The sequence below is a fragment of the Microtus pennsylvanicus genome, chromosome 19, assembly GCF_037038515.1.
Source record: "Microtus pennsylvanicus isolate mMicPen1 chromosome 19, mMicPen1.hap1, whole genome shotgun sequence".
Taxonomy (NCBI): domain Eukaryota; kingdom Metazoa; phylum Chordata; class Mammalia; order Rodentia; family Cricetidae; genus Microtus; species Microtus pennsylvanicus.
In genome coordinates, this window is record NC_134597.1 from 28,587,401 (window position 1) to 28,606,550 (window position 19,150).

General features: G+C 48.5%; 1 protein-coding gene across 1 annotated transcript in view; it reads right to left on the reverse strand.

Moving 5' to 3' along the window:
• The window catches only part of LOC142838290 (solute carrier family 23 member 1-like), a 40,635-nt gene that overhangs the window by 18,303 nt on the left and 3,182 nt on the right, over positions 1–19,150 (reverse strand). The window contains exons 2-3 of the mRNA XM_075953645.1: positions 11,915–12,058; positions 10,046–10,203 (exon numbers count right to left, since the gene is read on the reverse strand). Coding sequence (XP_075809760.1) covers positions 10,046–10,203; positions 11,915–12,058 — 302 coding nt within the window. The remainder of the gene's footprint in view (positions 1–10,045; positions 10,204–11,914; positions 12,059–19,150) is intronic.

The window sequence follows — 19,150 nt, forward strand, 5'->3', positions numbered from 1 at the left end:
GCAAGTAAGGACCCCTGTTTTCGAGCCCGGTGACCCGAGTTACACCACAGAGACCCACATGGTGGCAGGAAACAACTGATCCTGCGAACTGTCCTCAGAACCATCATGATGTGTGGGGCACCTCCCCTAAAGAATAAATACAACGTTTTAAATATAAAAAAAAATTAAGGGGGACCTTTTGTCAACTCACACTGTCCAGGGGACTTATAAACTCAGTGACTTTACAGCAGAGTGAGGAAAAAATAGTTGGAACAGGAGACTGCCAGGTCGGGAAGCTAGCAGAAAACAAGCCAGGCATCCCAGACAGCGCTCAGGGACTGTTCTAAAGGGGAAAGGAAAGTAACTGTCAGTACCCAAGTGTTCTAGACAGGAGGAGCAAAGGATACTCTGTCTGTCCTATGCTCACTGTGACTGAACGAGTCTCATCCAGTCAGGGACTAGTAAACAGAAAACACGGCCTGACTTTGGCCTGTGTGGAGTCTGACAGCAAGAAGGTAAGTGTTTCCGTGGCCTGAAGACTTAGAGAAGAATTTTCTGTATGAAGCAAGTGAAACAGGGGTGGGCGCCCATAAAATATAGAAGAGGACACACTCCTAAGTGACTTCGGGGTAATTTTTAAAGATAAAACTCTGGTGGAAAACAATGATGATTTGCATAGATGAGACCACATGTTCCTTAAGAGAAAGAGTCAACATTACAAAGATGCTAAACAGCTCCCAAAAAATTTTAAAGGAAAGAACAATGAAGAGAAACATACCCAACCAAACAAAATACGCAACAAAGTTATTAATTTTAAAATGCTCTGTAAAGTGTTGGCTGCACGCGTATGAAGACAGGAGTCTGGGTTCCAGCAGACACGTTTACAGGGGAGTGAAGCAACAGTATGTTCTGGGAAGAGGTGAACCACTTCAAGGCTGCTCAATAGAACGGAAGTGCACAACTCAAAATAGCTTCAGGAAGTCCCTGACACTGATCAAATCCACTAGGACCCTCCCTTCCCAAGTGCACACAAACAGTAAAGACTGCCAAGAGTTACTTTCAGACAAGCCAAGCTGCAAAGAAGACTTTCAGAGGCCCATCTTGTTATAAGAAGCAGAGACACGCCGAACTGCTAGAAGTTTGGAAGACCCTCAGACCAAATGAGCCACCTGAAGGATGCTCTCCAACCTGATGGGCATCAGGAACAGCAGAGCTTTTGAGATGCAGCTCCATGGAATGGACCACACAACTACAACAGCATCCCCTGGTGTCTCCCTGAATGTGCAGATTCCCATCTAAGAACAACCCTAAGGATGCGGATTCAATCACATCCTAAATGATGACATCTTGATGATGAGCAAATAAATTTCGCTTCATTTTCCCCTCAGTGTTGTGTAACAAATAGTCTCCTCTGAAATTCCAACATTCCACCCTACTGGGGAGTGCCTTAATCACGGAGATAAACAACCACAACAAAAAAGAATACCTTCAAGAACTCCCTGAATCTGACCAGATTCACTAGGGCCCTCCCTGCCTAGTAAACAGAGTCAGCTGCAAAGGAGATTCTTAGAGCAGAAAAGGGCAAAGATTTTGAGACCAGAACAGCTGCCTGGAATAAGCAGAAACCAGCTGAGCTGCCAGGAAGAGGTTAAGACCAAATGAGGCACCTAGGAAGGACACTGGGGTGCTGGGGTGGGCTTTGGTGATGCAGCTGTCTTTGAGTCATTTCTGTTCCTGTACATAACCCCTCACACACACCCTTGTAAGTAATGCCAATAAAACCCATTGGCAAACCAACTTGGACTTTAGTGACATCCATAATTTGGTCTGTTGTCAGCCCCCTATTGGGAATGAGTAGGTATTTGTTCACGTTTCCTCAGGAAAAGCCTGTCACCTCTCTCTCTGTCTGTCTCTCTCTCTCACACGCACACACACTCACGCACACGCACACATATGCACACAAATAAAAACAGTGAGATTCTAGTTGAAGATATAAAAGACTCCTGGAATTTTGGAAGCTCAACAAGAGAATGCCTTGGATACATAAGAATTTAAGGGCTGCCGAGCCAGATAACCTGAGTTGGATCCCTAGGACCTGTATGACAGAAGGAAAGAACTGACTAGCATGGACTGTCCTCTTGATAACTACAAATTCACTACAGCACCTCCCCATCCCCCGATAAATAATTAAATAAAATGCAAATTAAAAATGAGTATGAATGGATAATAGGCTCTATTAAAAGCAGTGTATTTATAAATAACTGGGAAGATTATGGCATACAATGTCAGGTGTGGTTATTACTTGACTAGTACAATTTTGATTGTTCTATTTTTACTTTTTTCTTTATGCATTCTACATAATTTCCAATATATATACTATATATATATAATGTACAGGCAAGTAGGAAACATAGACATGTGTGTTTATTTTACTTATTTTTGTTTTTTTTTAAAGATATATTTATTGTGTATACAGTATTCTTTCTGCAAGTATGCCTTCAGGCCAGAAGAGGGCACCAGACCCCATTACAGATGGTTGTGAGCCACCATGTGGTTGCTGGGAATTGAACTCAGGACCTTTAGAAGAGCAGGCAGTGCTCTTAACTACTGAGCCATCTCTCCAGCCCCTTGTTTTTGCTTTTCGAGACAGGGTTTCTCTGTGAAACTGTCCTGGCTGTCCTGGAACTGACTCTGTAGACCAGGCTGGCCTTGAACTCACAAAGATCCGCTTGCCTCTGCCTTCAGAGTGCTGAGATTAAAGGCACCACCCACTATGTGTTTATTTTAAAGAAATGAAACAAAATATATTTCACCATTATAACAATAAGAGCTTTGTCTAAGGTGCAATGGATGAATATTGAATGAATAATGCTGAGAAAACTGGTGTTTAGGGGACAAGTGATCATTTTAACATAGAAACATAAAACCCTTAGTGAACAAAAGTCTTCCTTAAAATTAAAAATACATAAATGTTTACAGTAATAGAGATAAAAGTTTAATGTTCTCAATATATATTTAGATAATATATAAATTAAATTTCTGATTAAAAATTAAGGAAAACATTGACTTATGAATGAAATTGCCCCTCTTGAAACCACTAACTTGACAGGAAAATACTTTAGGGGCATAAGTCCCAAGGCTAAAGAGGATGGAGTAGAAAAGCAGATGGTGAGCAGGAACGGCCCGGCCAGCCCCTGGGAAACAGAGCCCACACACGTAGAGGTAAATGGCAGAATTCTGAAGTCTCCGTTCCGGAAACGGTCCTTCCTGTGAGATAAACATGGCGTCGCGACAGCAGATGTCTTAGGAGACATCCCAGTCAGTAATGCCTAAGGTGGATCATTTAGAGAGTTGAGGCAAATACCTGGACAACCAGCTAAGGAGAGTGAGAGCGTCTTCCTGCGCCTAGAAGAATAGAAGGAAAATCTGCACCACCATCCCTCCATGGGAGGGGAAGCCTGTTTGTCTTCTTGAAGCCAGCTGCGGTCAGTCATGGTGGTGCGTACCAGTAACTTAGGAGTCTGAGGCAGGAGGAGCCCCAGGCCAGCCCGGGCAGTATATCAAGGCTTTTTTAAATAAATAAACAACATGACCTATCCGCCAGCCGCTATCCTAACTGTATCCCCAGCACTGTGCTGGCAGTGGGCCGGGGGCTTGGTTCTGCCCCCCCTGCTCGCTGTCCCTTCCGCTCTATTGTAACGTAAGGGTGCCTGACCCTGTTACTTCTCGACTGATGAGCTTTCACTGCTCTTGAGAGACAGCAGTGAACAGACGTAGTCAGCCACAAAGGAATCTCGGGCTCCCGGCCTCTGTGGGCACTAGGCAGCAGCCGAGGGTTCTTTGCTCTCAAGTACAGGCTAGAGTGTGCAGGCTCACATAACGTGCTCTGATCACATGGCTGCTCACAACTGTCTGTAACTCCAGTTCCAGAGGATCCAATACCTGAGTGCAGACGTACATGCAGGCTAAACACCAAGGCACGTAGTTAGATAGCCACCGACCTTCAGTCTTCACATTCCTTTGATCTAACAACTAGATAAGCCTTATTAGCACGCGCGGGCGACGTCACGGTTGCCACCTGTGCCACAGTACGCGTTCAGCTGTCTGGTCTGTCTTTACAGAAATGCTTACTCTCCCGGCCATCAGTTACATCGGCCGCTGTAACAGTGGTGGAGACTTGAAACAATTCCATAGGACATGGTTAAGACGAGAACATACTTACTCTACGGAACCCTGAGTGAGCAGCTTTTAGAAAGTGCGATCGAGGGATGTGTTTATTTAAACAGGGGTGTGGTGGGGGTGTTTAAGAAGCGCTGTGTGTGCCAACAGGGAAGCATTTCTGTTTGCCATAGTTACATTTTAAATAATTATTTTAATCGGGGGGGGGGGGGCTAGGTGCAAAATGATATAGATAGTATGGGAAAAAAATTCTGTGTCAGGCACTGAGCTAACCACTTGGTATACATTCTCTGATTTAATTCTCTCTTTTCAGGGCTAGGGTGAGATTAGGATTTCAGGTAGCCTAGGCCAACCTCAACTGTTATATGGTCACCGCTGGCTTTGGACTCCTGACTCTCCTGTCTCCACTTACACTGAGTCCAACGCGAGCCACGGCTATGCGATAGACATGAGGGCATCCTGGGCTTCCTGTGACCCTGTACCACCCCCCCCCCCCCCCCCCCCCCGCCAGACAAGTGCTCGCTAGCTCAGACTCAGCCGTCCCCCTGCGTCACACCAGCCCCTCCCCCCCCCCCCCCCCCCCGCGGCCTCCTCATGTGACCAACCACTGGCTTGCCCTGATCCCCTGTATGGTTAACCCTGCTCCTGCTCCAGCCAGAGGTCTGGGGATGGCAGGAAGGAAGATATTCTAGAGACGCTCATACCCTTCCCCAGGATATCAAACTGTTGGACCAGTGGACCCCAAGAGGTTGGAATGTGCCCTGGAGTCTCTTGCTGGGAGGAGAAAAGGGCTGCCGCCTTGGCACCAGTTCAAAGAAGAACGCATCTTCCAGAGAGAGTTCCCACAGCTCTGACAATTTGCCAGACCACCCTGTAGGAGAGACTGGAGCTGAGCCGAAGATGGGTCAGTGATGGGCAGAACCACGCCTTGGCCGGGCATGCTTAGTTATTCCTGCCTCTTATCTCTAACTTAAACCTCGTGTCAGGTCCCGGAGGCTGGAGTTCCCAAGGGGACAGTGTCACTGGGGCTCTTTCCCTTTTTCCAACGTAGTTACGTGGAATGACTATCTTTTATCTGTTTTTTTCAGTCTGACTAGTTGACCTACTGAGGATGGGTGGGTGGGCCTCGGTTGCCAGGGCTGCAGGGTCTGATGCTAACAACTTTGTAACAGAACCAAGGACAGGAACAGAGCTGCATCAAGGCATGGACGAGAGAGTCCCTGGAGCATGGCTGGGTGAAGAGTCAGAAGCACTGAGGCACAGGAATGGTTTCTCCTTTTGTGGCATTCCAAGATAAAAGAGAGAGGGATTGCCTGAACCCCACCCCCACCCCCGCAGAAATCCCCAGGTTAAAATTACAGCAGCGCCACAGGCAGGGTTAAATCTGAAGCACCACACAGACGACCTTTTACTTCCTCCAGAGATTAAACGCAACAATACTGTTTTGAAATGAATGGTTTATCTCATTTTACAACCCCAGTGAGTTTCAGTCAGTCAAGGAGCACACGGGAGAGCCCCAGAGTCAAGCTACAGACGCTGCTGCTGCGAGGGTTGTCAAGGGTTACAGCCGCCAGCCCTCCCCACACTGGGAAAGTCCTTCCCAGCTCTCAGGTCAGGTGTAGCCGGCACAGACTCTTGGAATTCTTTGACCATTTCGTAACTAGGTTTGACTTGTTTTCCCGAAATCTTACTGCATTATCACTGACCAGCAGATTAACCCGATCTATTTGGCCTTTGATTCAGTCCTAAACTCATTATCAAAGCCTCCGATTCCCGGACAGTAACTCACGAGGACCTGAGCGGGAAACGCATTTCCATGGGTGGGGCCAAGCTCAGCTTGTCTACTCCCACATAGTCCGATGATGCCAGCATGATCTACTTCTTAATTTTATTTCCTGGGATATGAATTCATTGAATCCCTTGAGCCCTGACTCATTATTATTAGTGTAAAGAACACCTAGATAGCTAAGCTACCAGGTTCACTTATTCCTGTAACCAGTCGAGATATACCTGTTCTACTGTCCTAATATCAGAAATGAAAGAGACTTTGGGATATTATCAAATCAATTGTTTCATTGTGCAAATAAGAAAATTCCAGAGTTAGTGAAGGCAAGTGATTTTCCATTCCCACAGCTAAAGCCACGACTGGAATTTGAACCTTAAGCTTTTCCCTGATTATAATTCATGGCATCAAAGGGATGTGATGTTCCCATCAAACTGCCTTCTCAATATTTATATGTATGCCCATAGATTAGGGTCGCTCTCAGCTTTCCCCAGAAAAGCTTCTCGTCATGGTGGGTGAGGGGTGACTGCTGATTCATAACTGATGGAAATGCTGAGAATAAGGGGCTATTAGAGTCCTCATCCCATCACTCACTTCAAGGAGCAGGGAAGGTCATGCAGGAGGAGAGACAGAATGACTGTCCAGGCTAGAGGGACCTTTGGAGCATGCTGTCAGTAGCCGGGACAGAGCCGTGGCACCACGACCTTACAGCAGCAAGTTTGGTACTGCACAAGTTTTGGTCCTGCCAGCATTCTGCCGTGGATGGGGCAGGGACTCACAGGGCCCCAATGACTCCTGGAGGAGCTGCTGGTAACTAAGGTTGCGGGTCGGGGGGGATGTTTTCTTCAGTGGTTGAGTGGCTGGCAAGGCATCCATGCTGCTGCAAGTGAGTGCTCACTTGTGCTCTGTAAGCAGCCCTGATGAAGGGGAGGTGGGAAGGAACTGGGGGAGGAAACTGGTTGGGACAAAAAAAAACAAATAAATAAACAAAACCAAAAAAGAAGAAAAGAAGAAGAAAAAGAAAAAGGAGGAAAATATAAGAGGAGATTAGCTAGGAGTAGTGAGTGGGTCAGGAGATGGGAGAACAAGAGAGCGGTGACAATAATCAAAATGCAATATAAACATGAATGAAATTGACAAAAATAAACTTTGAAAGGAGGCACAGTTACAAACTTTCCTTAAAAAATGAACAGCTTCAGAACCTTGGGGGAGTGGGCTGCTCCAATCATAAGGGCAAGTAACTCTCCATGGGCAGGGTGAGAGGCGGCTCCTACCCAGCCAGGGACATCAGGTCTCTGGTATGTGACTACTGTGGCTTCTTAGTCCCAGGGCCAACCCTGGCAGGGGCAGGAGTCTGGGTTCAGGGCCCTAAAATGTAGACTACAATCAATTTGGTAAGTTTTTGGCTTCTTCATTGTACTTTTGGGGAAAATGCAAGCTCACAGAGATGGTGACAGAAGAGGGAAGAGAAAATGACAAATCACCCCAAAACTAAACCATCATTTTGATTGTGAAAGAGCCTTGGGTGTGGACACTTGCGGCCTGAATTCTAGTCCTGACTTTGTGTTGGGGGCTTGGGGAAGTCCCCCACATTCAATTCACTACGTTGGGGGCTTGGAGAAGTCCCCCACATTCAATTCACTACGTTGGGGGCTTGGAGAAGTCCCCCACATTCAATTCACTACGTTGGGGGCTTGGAGAAGTCCCCCACATTCAATTCACTACGTTGTAAAGACGCAGACAGCAGTTTCATCCTCATCTGTAACCCCAGCAATGAAGGAACAGAAACAGACAGACCTGGGAATGCCAGGCAGCGAGCCTAGCCAAAATGGGGGGCTTTGGGTTCAGAAGGAGACCTTGTCTTTAAAAATAAGGTAGACCAAAGAAGATACCCAGCATCCTTTTCTAACCGGCACATGTATGCTCACAGACACACACGCCTCCATGCATGTACAAAAATAATGTTACTAAAAATAAATAAATATAAAAAAATAAGATGAATTTTGTGATTTGCTGTTGTAGATTACTTTTTCCTGTAAGTATTCTTGTTTCTACATAATTTTGTATTCATAATTTCCTGTGCCCTTTCCTAAAGATGACACCAAAAACGATAGCAGCATCAGGCTGTTCAAAACTGGCTATCTGTTCTCAGGACCAGGTGCTAAGAAAATATCAAAGGCGGGAGCACTGGATACAATGGGTTTGGCCGAAGGAGGAGTACAGAAAAGGAAAGGTTCCGAAGAGAGGCATTCCCAGACAGTAACTTACAATCCCTGCCCTCCATATTGTGGCAGTCAAGACCCCGCCCTTTCCTGCAAACCTCTTTCACGTCCACGTCTCTTGGCTTGAGTTGGGGTCCGCTAAACTGAACTAGGGATGCCTATCTTTGGAGCTACCCACTGGAGCCTGGTGGACTCTGCAGTGGATATACAACTGGAGACAATGACTGCCCTCTCCCACAAGCTACCCAGAGTCAATAGTTCAGCAGTAGAGGGTAAATCCCTGCTAGCCCCTCCACCAGTCTTGCATGAACGGTTCAGGAAAGAACAGTTATTGTGAGCACGTGCCTGTGATGGCCCTGTGGAGTCTCGAGAATGAGATTCACAGCCCTTCTGTCTTCCAGCTCCCACATACTTGCAGGCCCCTCTTTTATAATGGTCCCTGAGCCTTAGAGATGTCTAGTAATTTAATTTAATGTATCGATTTGATTGAGTTAGGGATGGCCAGATAGTTAGTCGTCAGAGTGCATCTATGAGGGTGTTTCCAGAAAAGCCTGGCGATCGCTCAGCAGCAACGACACTGCTCCTCACAGACACTGTTTCCTCGAAACAGAACAAAAAGACAACGGGAAGGTGAACTGGTTCTTTCTCTTCCCTTAGGCTGGGATGTCCATCTTCTTAGGCCTCCACTGTCCCTGTGTACCTGGTTCTCCAGGTTTCAGACTCACAGCTCCCGCCCTCCACTCCTAGTCCAAAAGTATCGCATTTGGACTCAGGCCAGTTCCATCACCGCTCCCCAGGTCTCCCAAGATTCTCTGCCTCTCCCTGAGTTTGCCTCGCTCTCCCAGGCCCGCCTCCTGAAAGCTAGCGGTGAGAAGCTGTGAACCCCAGGCCTAAAGATGGCGGGGGTAGCTATTAGGGGACTCTGTTCTCTCCAGGTGGAACACAGATGTACAGGCCAGAGCGTCCCCTTTCATGCGTGGGAGACCGTTTGTGATCTGGACCAAAGACGGGGGTTGGAAGAGAAGGAAGAAGGCCACGGCCTGGAGGCTGGACCACACTGCCAGGGTCCACCCTGAGCTGTAGTCAGAGAGGCCTCAGTTCAACTCGGGCCTTCAAAATAGGACGATGGGTTCATAGTTCAGCGCACAGTGTGTCAGTTTGATTTACAACTCTCTAACATCGACCCATGGAGTGTCTGAGTCCTCATTGGTTTATCCTTATCAAGGACCTCACAAACATTTGAGACTGGCAAACAGAGAGCTGCAAGGGCGGAGGAGACGGCTCAATCCAAAGTGTGCTTCCTACACAAACATAAAGATCTGAATTCAGTCCCCTTCCCCCCAAAACAATCCAGGTGTAGTGGGGTGCTCTATAATCCCAGCACTGGGAGGCAGAGGCCAGTGGATCCCTGGGGCTTGACGGCCAGCCAGGCCAGCCAGGCCTGCCTGCTTGGAGGGTTCCAGACCCCCGAGCGATCCCGCCTCAAAACATAAAATGAATGGCTCCTGGGACACAACGCCTGAAGGTGTGCTTGGCTCTCCACACACTCATAGGCATGCGCACCAGGACATACATGTGGACTCAAACGAACATGTGCATAGACACACATGCGAGAGACAGACCGAGAAAGAGAGAGAGGAGCGCCCTGTAGCATTTGAGCCCGTGGCTCCTCATGTCCCCTGCATTTCTCTTAGCTTAATTTTGTAAGCTAGGAAGGAACATATTTCTCCCAATATAAAATGGAATTTTGTTACCTTTTACCAAGCATCCTAGATCATATCTTACTCCTCACTCCAGCCAGCTTCCTCTCATCCCAGCAGCATCCAAGCAGACCCTCACTGGTATCACAGCCAGCAGAATCCATGGAGAGCAATTTACCTACCTGACTCCTAAGAACACTTGCAAAAGGGTGCAGATGCCCGCGACGAAGAACATGGTGCTGATGAGGTAGCTTTGGGTCAGGGGGTCATGCTGCAGGCAGAGGTCCTTGGCTAGAATGAGGGGCACAGCCACGAGGCCCCCCAGGGCTGTGAGGAAGTGCTGTGGACAGAGAAGGAGGAGGGTATGGGGACGCTGTCGACTGCATCTTCATCCTCCAAGGCAGAAGCGCATCGTTCCCAGGGACGCCCACCCACAGCCAGGACTGAAAACCCCGCCCCTGGTCCCCGAGAGACTGACAGTGAGGGGCAGGTGAAGATCCCAATGAGCAATGAGTACTAGAAAGTTCTGTCCTAAGAAGCTGCGACCCAACCAGAGAGACTGGGCTGTGAGCACAAGGCCACTGTGTTGGGAACTGATGCCCTGAGACAGAAACTAAGATAGGGACAGGGGGATAAAATAGGACTAAGGTGGGGTCTTAAGAATAAGACCACAGCAAGGGTGGGTATGAACAAGGAGGATTCCAGTGTGAGCTTGGAGCTATTGACCAAAGACTCATCGAGTCCCACCTAGCAGATCCAGAGTTCAGAGCAGGTTAGAAGTCATTGCATGCAGCCTCCACTACCAAAGGGATAAGCAGATGGATGTAGGTTGTAGACAAACCGGAGATAGATAGAAATTAATATGGCATGGGAATGAGCCACTATTTCACACACTCTGGCCTCAGAACTGTCAGTCCGATTGGGTTGAGGGAACAGCTCACTCATAGGCTGCAGCTAGTTCTGTTTGGAGTCATACCAAGTGTCCAGCCCCACACAAACCCGACCTTTTCTACACATCTATTTCTCTCCCTCCCTCTCCTCCTCCTAGGGATAGAGGGCTCCACATCTCCTGGTCATGTAGGTGGGCATAGCGGGAGGGTAGCAGGCAAGAAATAAACTGCCACAGGTCTTTAAGGGGCAGCTCCGGCTCTTGTCACCATATCGAGCTATGTCTCAAAGGCACCAGTCAACCAATGGATTAGATACGGATTAATCCCCTCAACGGGTGTTCTGGGATAATCCAAACCATATGACCAGCACCGCACTTTGACAGATGCGGGGTGGAGTATACTGGAGGCAGGAAAGACTTTAAACTCCCTGGCAGCTTGTGCAAACCACTGATGGCCAAAGACAGCTTGGCTGCTCTGAGGAAGGGGACAGAGTTTTCAGAAAAGAAAGCATGACCATTCCAAGACACATTCTCATGATCTCTCACGATCCCTTGGAAAATAACACAAGTTTAATCTTCTACCACCCTTTTTGGTGAGACTGTGGACTGGATGCAGGGCCCCACACATTAAGCAAACAGAACTTTTAAACTATTCCCTTCCCCGCCCCACCCATCCTTGATAGCATCTTACACAGGCTCCTTTGGCCTGCCACCAGCTAGACCAGTAGAAACCACCACACTCTCCAGGCCTCGAATCCACCAGTGTTTCCTTTTCCTCTGGCCTGTCCAGCAATCGTGGTGAATACCACCTACCAGGGCCGGCTCCTTTCTGTGATCAAATAAACCTCTTGATCCTAGAATAGCCATTCGCGAAAGCTGAAACAGAGAGGCCGCTGGCAGCCCCACCCCTGTGGAAGATGCTCAGCTGGTGCCTCTCTCTGCCTTCTCGGGAGCCTCACCTAAGTGAAGTGGACCATTAACCAAGCCAGTTGCCCCCACTCAAGTGAGAATGGTCCAGCATCTTCTTTTAAAAGTCAGTGCTCATCCTCACACGCTCACGGAGCTGGGATGGATGTGGAAGCAATGGCAGCTGACTAATTAGATCTGTAGCTGTTTGACAGAGAACCACCTTGGATCAGGTGCTCTGGCTGGGTCGTCTTACCTGGATCCCCAAGAAGATGCAGAGATACCATGGTGGGCTGTCCAGGATGCCATAGGCCAGGTGACTGCTGCTAGGATCCTTCGGCTGCCCATCCTGCTTCTCGCCTTGGCCTTTGGTGTGGGAACTGGGCACACCACTGACCCTCTGCGGAGACAAGAAAAGAACATGTGTGATACTCCGGGAGAAAGCTACTCTACTTCCTGATTTCAGCCGCATGGCGAGACACCCTTCCAGACACAGGAGGCCTAGGACTGGGATCAGTGGTGCTAGCCAGCTGAGGAATACAGAGACAGAGAAGGAAAGAACAGTGACACCTTGTCCCTTACGTTAGGCATTTGTGTTAAAGAATCTTAAGTCTTGAGCTGTGGAGAGTGGGGGAGGGTGTTGACCCAAAGCCTTGGCAGAGAGACAGCTTTGCCAGGAAGAAGACAGGAGCATGCCTTAAAGTCAAAAAATAGGCAGATTTCCTTTCAGGAATTGAAGGTGGGCCTGGCCCCTATGGCTGAAGACACAGGACTCAAATGATTTGAGCTGGATCGGACCTGAAAGCCTCTTTCCTACGATTTAGCCTCCATGCTTCCAGAAAATGCTAAGCAAGCTGAGATGGGAGGAAAGCGGTTACGCAGTGCCCAGCATCAACACCGACGAGCCAAGACAATGACCAGCAGGGCCAGATATCCACAGAGGGGGCAGACACGTGCCAGTGGCAACCAACCGCTGTCTAATTGCACTCAAGGGCCATACACAGGAGGGAGACTGTGCCTGCTGCTAGAAACCCAGCCAGCTTCCCACGGCTAGTGAGATCATGGCCATCAGAAAACAAACAAACGAACAACACCTACTACCGTCATTTCACTAGACCAGCATAGTTTTTTATTCTAAATCTTATCTTTCTACCCACAGAGAAGCGTAGCTACCACCCCTTGGAAAGGAAACCTCTCCTTACAGCAAATGGGGGCCATCACAGAAAACCGTAACTGGACACGATACAGAGATTATGGAGAACCCAGCTCCAATGGACGCCTCTGTATCACTGCCTCCTCGTCTATGACTCAGGCAACTTCAAGGAAGAGCCGTCAGAAGCTTGCTTCTCTTTATCACCCCAGCTTGTTGTGAAGTCTCTGTCATCATCAGTGTGAACTGAATGAAAATGACAGATTAGTGCAGATGGGTGCGTGTACAGAGAATAATCCAGACCCAACAGTCTGTCTGCATTCCCACAATTTAACTAAAAACTAACTTGGGATTATAGATTTTTATTCCGACTTATTGACTGCATTGCCTATTCACTTTGGGAAAATCAATAATATTTCTGCCTCGATGTTCTTATCTGTATTAATAAATCTAGGTGGTTGAGAAAACCACTTTGCAGCACAAAGAAAGCACACAGTTCAGGGCTTGACACAGCGCAATCACCCAATAAACATTAACTACTGTGCTCACTATGACCTTCCATAAATGGCAGGGCTGACCTGTGCTTGTGGCTCACATTGAGACATCTGGTTGGAGGTAGAGGACCATTGAAACGTTATCTCTGGTGTGGCCACTAGCACGCGGATCAAGTCATTCTAGCTGATGTGTCCCCAGGGGAGTCCCCAGGCCCTGGTCAGACCACAGAGTGCAGGGTCTACGCCATGGCACAGCCAGAGCTGCCCTAAGGGTAGTGTGGGCAGCAGAAGACAGACCTGCAAGGTCATTGAAGTCACTTCCTCCAAGTCTCTCTCCACACCTGCAGCCCCACTCAGAGAACATCCCTGGAGCAGTGGCAGCTTGTGACCTCTGGACCGGCGTTAAGCGCATTGACCCTGTATGCCCCTTCCTTCCCCGGAAAAAAATATTTAAAATACTTGTGGATTATCTCAGTAGAAAAGTGAGTCATGTACTAAATGCCTTCAAAATGAATTTTTTCATTCAAGTATTTATTTAGCAACACTGGCGATCAAACCCAGAGCCTCCCCTGGGTCAGCTCCACTCTGGCCTACACCGCTAGCCTTTTCCATTTCTTTTTCTAAACAAATGAAAATATCTTCGTGAACTTCTAAAATATCAAGGACCTGAGCTCTGTGTGTTCTCTATCTAATGGATCCACTGCTCTACTCCAGAGAAGTGTGAGATGGTGGTTCGCAGCTTGATCAGATGTGGACAGCTGAGAACAACAGCAGATCAAGAACTATGTAGCTGTTCTCAGCAGTTCCAGAAAGTGCCATCCCTACAGAGCAGACTCCCATACACCCTGCCCCAAGAACTGGAAGTATCTTTGCAAGGTTTCAGTTAGCCAAGGCCAGCCATAGCCTGGAAATATTAAATGGAAAATTCCAGAAAGAAACACATTCATAAGCTTTACATTTTAAATTTTTATCATTTTTAAGTGTGTGTGTGTGTGTGTGCGTGTGTGTATGTGTGTGTGCATGTGTGTGCATGTGTGTATGTGTGTGTGCATGTGTGTGTGCGTGTGTGTGTGTGCATGTGTGTGTGCGTGTGTGTGTGTGCATGTGTGTGTGTGCGTGTGTGTGTGCGTGTGTGTGTGTGCGTGTGTGTATGTGTGTGTGCGTGTGTGTGTGTGTGTGTGTGCACATGAGCACAAATGCCCATGGAGGTCAGGTGAGAGTGTCAACCTGGAACTAGAAATACCTGGGGTTGGAAGCTGCCCAACAGAGGTACCAAGAACTGAACTTGGGTCCTTCTGCAAGAGCAGTAACTCTTAGCCCCAGAGCCGCCTCTGCAGTCCTAAGCTTTATATTTCAAACTGCGCCGTTTTGAGCAGTGGGATAGGATCCTACACAGACCTTCCCACCCTGCCTGGAAAGAGAATTATCCTTTATTCTGCATACGCACGCTATACTTGTTGCCTTCTGATTACTCACGGAGTAGCTATCCCTGATATCAGACCAACTGCCTTTGAATCACAGGACTTGTGGTCAAGCAGCTCTTATTTTCTCAGTTAGGACCCCAGCGTGCAAGAGTGGTATGTGACGGGGCATGGGAGGACACATGGATACCACGTGATGGCATTGCAGGGTGGAAAGGAGAAAGTACACGCACGTGCACACACCACGAATAGATGTGTGTTTATAGAGAGAAACGATACCGTTCAGCACTGCCTGAAGTGTCAGCAAGGCTTCTGCTGGAGTCTTAGGAAGCATCTCTACAAATAGAGAACAACAGAAGGGACTGCTGTTTCCTAAGTGAGGTCTCGCTACCTCTCTGCACTGCTGACACTTTGGACTAGATAATTCTTTGTGTGCCCTGTGTGTGGGGGGGGGGGCTAGAGGTGTCTGACCTATGCACTGTGTTATGTTCAGCACCCTCCCTGGCCCCTCCTCTCCTCTGGCTGTGATAACCCAACATATCTCTGGACGTTGCCAATGACTCATAGGGGCCAAGAAGTCACTGCTCCCCATTGCTGTAATAGCAGTAACCACCTTCCCCAAGAAAGCGCTAACTTAGGGGAAGTGCTGGCTGGCAAGGATGGGGATGTGGAGGGGGAAGCCACACCTCTGTGCCATTGAAGGCACAGGAAGTCAGACCCTCCACAGGGGTAGAATGCAAATACTCAACCTGACTCCTTCCTAGTGTGTGCCCATGAGCCCCTCACCAGCGATCAGGAGGAAAGCCCAGTGCAGCACATTGAGGGAGGGAGCCATAAACCAGCATCACACTTCCCGATATGGAGTCTCCTGAGCTAGCTTCATACTTCCCGGTATGGAGTCTCCTGAGCTAGCTTCATACTTCCCGGTATGGAGTCTCCTGAGCTAGCTTCATACTTCCCGGTATGGAGTCTCCTGAGCTAGCCTCATACTTCCCGATATGGAGTCTCCTGAGCTAGCCTCATACTTCCCGGTATGGAGTCTCTTGAGCTAGCCTCAGTACAGCTCTGGGGAACTACTTTGCTCCCACCTAAAACATTTGTTCGCAGGTCTTCTCCCATTGGGCTCTAAATCAGAAACGTAAGAGTCTTGCTTCATTCTCGGGCAGTGTGGGCATTCGCTGAACTGATGAAGCAGGTGGGCAAATATTATCAAGGAATGACTGTGAATGTCATCTAAGAGTGAGCTTTGTTTTGCATATTGCTTTTAACTCTCTGCCTTTATCTATTTGGAGATCTTTCGGGATCTCATATCTGTCCAGATGTACCGACACCGCTTGGTCCTTGGGTTGTACCTGGAAGAAGTCTGTCTTTCTTCAAGGGTCAAAGCTGGACTGGAGATAGAGGAGAAGCTGCCGGAGGAAGCACTGCCTCTGGATGCATTTGGTGAGGATTTAGCAAAGTTACGAAAGCATCTGTGAGGAGCATGCCACTGAGAAAAGAACTGCGGGAAAGAGGAGACAGAGAGGGAGAGCCTCCGAGAGACCAGCTGACTACTCGGGTAGGGGAACTCAAAGAAAGAAACACAAGGGAGAAGGGTTGGGCACATGTAACCTGTCACTCCTGGCACAACTGACCACCCTAGGTGCCACTGTCCCATTTAGCTTCCAGGACACCCCTGGGGTGCTCCCAGCCTCTGGCTTGTGTGGCATGGGAGTGCCTCGCGCAGCCTATGAGGGAATGAACTCTCAGGCTTCAATCCTTTAGTTCTGCGGATTCAGCCAGCAAATTCACCACACACTCTTTCCAGGACCTCTGGGACTCCCTGGAAGGTGAAGGGACAGCAAATACAGTGACAGGCTGGGAGTCAGTCAAAGACATTTGCCAATCTGAGGTCCTTGGAATTACTTACATTCTTCATACTCACACAGGCCATTTTGTAGTTACAGAAACTACTTCCATATTTGCTTCAAATCAGTCATGGGAGAAACTGATCCGACATCAGAAATCACACTTTAAAGGGAGAGCCTAGGGGCTGGAGAAATGGCTCAGTGGTTGAGAGCACTGACTGCTCTTCTAGAGGACCCGAGATCAATTCCCAGCACCCACATGGCGGCTCACAAACATCTGCAACTCCAGCTCACAAACATCTGTAACTCCCTCACATAGACATGCATGCAGATCAAATACCAACACACAGTTTAAAAAATTACCCAAAAGGAGCTTAGAGCGCAGGAAAACATCCTCACTGAATATAGCTTGTTAGTCTCTTGTGATAGAGTCTGTGACTTGCATGGATCTCTGAGACTTGCAAGGTTGGTACGAAGAGGAGACCAAGACAATACTTTGAGCTCAGTGATAAGCCTTTCTCCAAATACATTTGTTTTCTTCCTCCCGTGTTTGCTTTGCTTTTTCTATCTTGTTCACACTTGTTTGAAAGTGTGCCTTTTGCTGTGAACTACCCCAAGTTATCTATGCAAAGAGGCGGGGCACGGAAATGGAAGCAGCGGGGGACACGGTACCTTACAGTCCTGTGTATCAGCCACAAAGTGCTGGTGCACTAAAGATATTTATGGAACCGGGTGACGCAGAACCGGGTGACACACCAGAGCTATTGGAGAGATGGTCTCAAAAGGAATGTGGCAGGTGTCCCAGCTCAAGACATGGTGGAATTCTAGGAAAACCAGAGGAGACCAGGAGCTGCGCACATGAGATGCGGAGCAGCCTGTGAGCCGTGCCTGGAAGAGCGATGGGTCCCTCATGAAGCCTTCCCTGATGTCACGCAATGGCGTGAGCAGACAAATCACCCCTTCCAGCTGGAGGTACGTCTCTCAGCTCAGTGTCTAGTCTTTGGTCTCACTGAACGACTCCATCGAAAAGACATTCTGATGAACAAAGAGGTTCCAATGGACCCTTTCATTAGGGTCTCACCTCCATCTCGTCCCACTACTCCCATCCCCACTCCACAGATGATGAGTCTGAGAACGAGCGAGGCTCCTGGGTTTGTCCAGAGTAAGCCACCTCCTCTTCCATAGTGCAGGGAAGTAACTATGGTCTGGTGGGTAGGGATGGGGCTTTGGCTCTCAGGAGCACGTGAGCAGAGGGGGAGGGGCTCTGGTGCAGCGAGGACTGCTGTGGGTCCTCTGCCTCCTCGGGCATCATCTGCACCACAAAGTGCCCATTCCTTCCTCTCTTCAGGTCCCGCCTGCCTGACCTAGATGATTTCCTACTTTCCAGTTCCCTGGAGCTGGTATCCTGGGATTTTCACATTCCTCACTGTGGCCCCCACGACTCCGCCTTAGTGCCGCTCCATGTTCTGTGCCTCTTTGCTGGAGCCACAGTTGCTAGAGCTCCTAAGACATGGACCGAGGCTGAGTTTTCTGCACAGTGGGAAGTCCGGGTGGAAAGTCAGTGGGAGAAATCCCAGCGGGACTGGCTTCCTCGTTATTCCATGTCACCCTGATAAATGTGGCCCGCCAAGAAAGTACAAGGACATCCCAGAGGATGGCTGACAGACCAGAGAACACGCTGCAGTTTCTGAAGAGGTACAGACCAACTGTGACCAAGAGGGAGCTGCAGACGTTTTCCTGCTCCTGCTGTGGGCGGTAATGCTACTGAGGCTGTGCCATCTGCCCCGGGGAAAATATATATATATAAACAAAAAAAACAAACAAAAATGTAAGGAAGAACTATAGCAGGAAAAAAAACATCAACAAAAACTGCATACACTATTGCCCTTGCTAGGTTATACATTGGTGGGGAGAGTTGAAAATGAAGGATAAGATGACGGTATTGGCTGGCTGGACCATCACAGGAAAGCAAAATACAAATAGTTTGGTGGTGAACAGCTCTTCCTGGAAGCCACAAACTTCAAGCCGGGGGAACAAATCTAACAAGGAGAAAGAAGAGATGAAGGAAAAAATAATAGGGAAGGGACCGAGCAGGAGAGAAGTGGTGAGTGGCGTCCAGTTTACCAGGGTGCGCAAGCCTGTGTTAGTTCGAGAATTAAGAAAGAAGAGAATTCAGCCTTGACCTCGGACTGGTCCCAGGCTTGTGTGAGTTCACAGAGCTTCACATGGTTTTTCAAAAGAAGGAGGGGATCGGCGGAGCGAGGTGACTAGGCTAGGATGCAAACTAGGCTTGTGAGATGCTATAGCAATCGATAGAGGTAAGAAAAAGAAACAGCAAGAAAAGGGGACTGGCTGGGTTTCTCAAGGAGCTTATGGAGCCAGATAAGCGTGAAGCTGGGGTTTCTAGGGAGAAAACTACCAGAAACTCAAAGGCTGTGATTCCCGGCCTTTGGACAGCTTCAAGGCCCAGTAGAGATCACCAAAGGAACAGAGGGGTCGTACTGTAATCCCCAGTGTGTTCACTGTCATGGAGGAAGGAGCTCTGTGGGTTGGAGGAAGGAGCTCTTAAAGGAGTAGCCA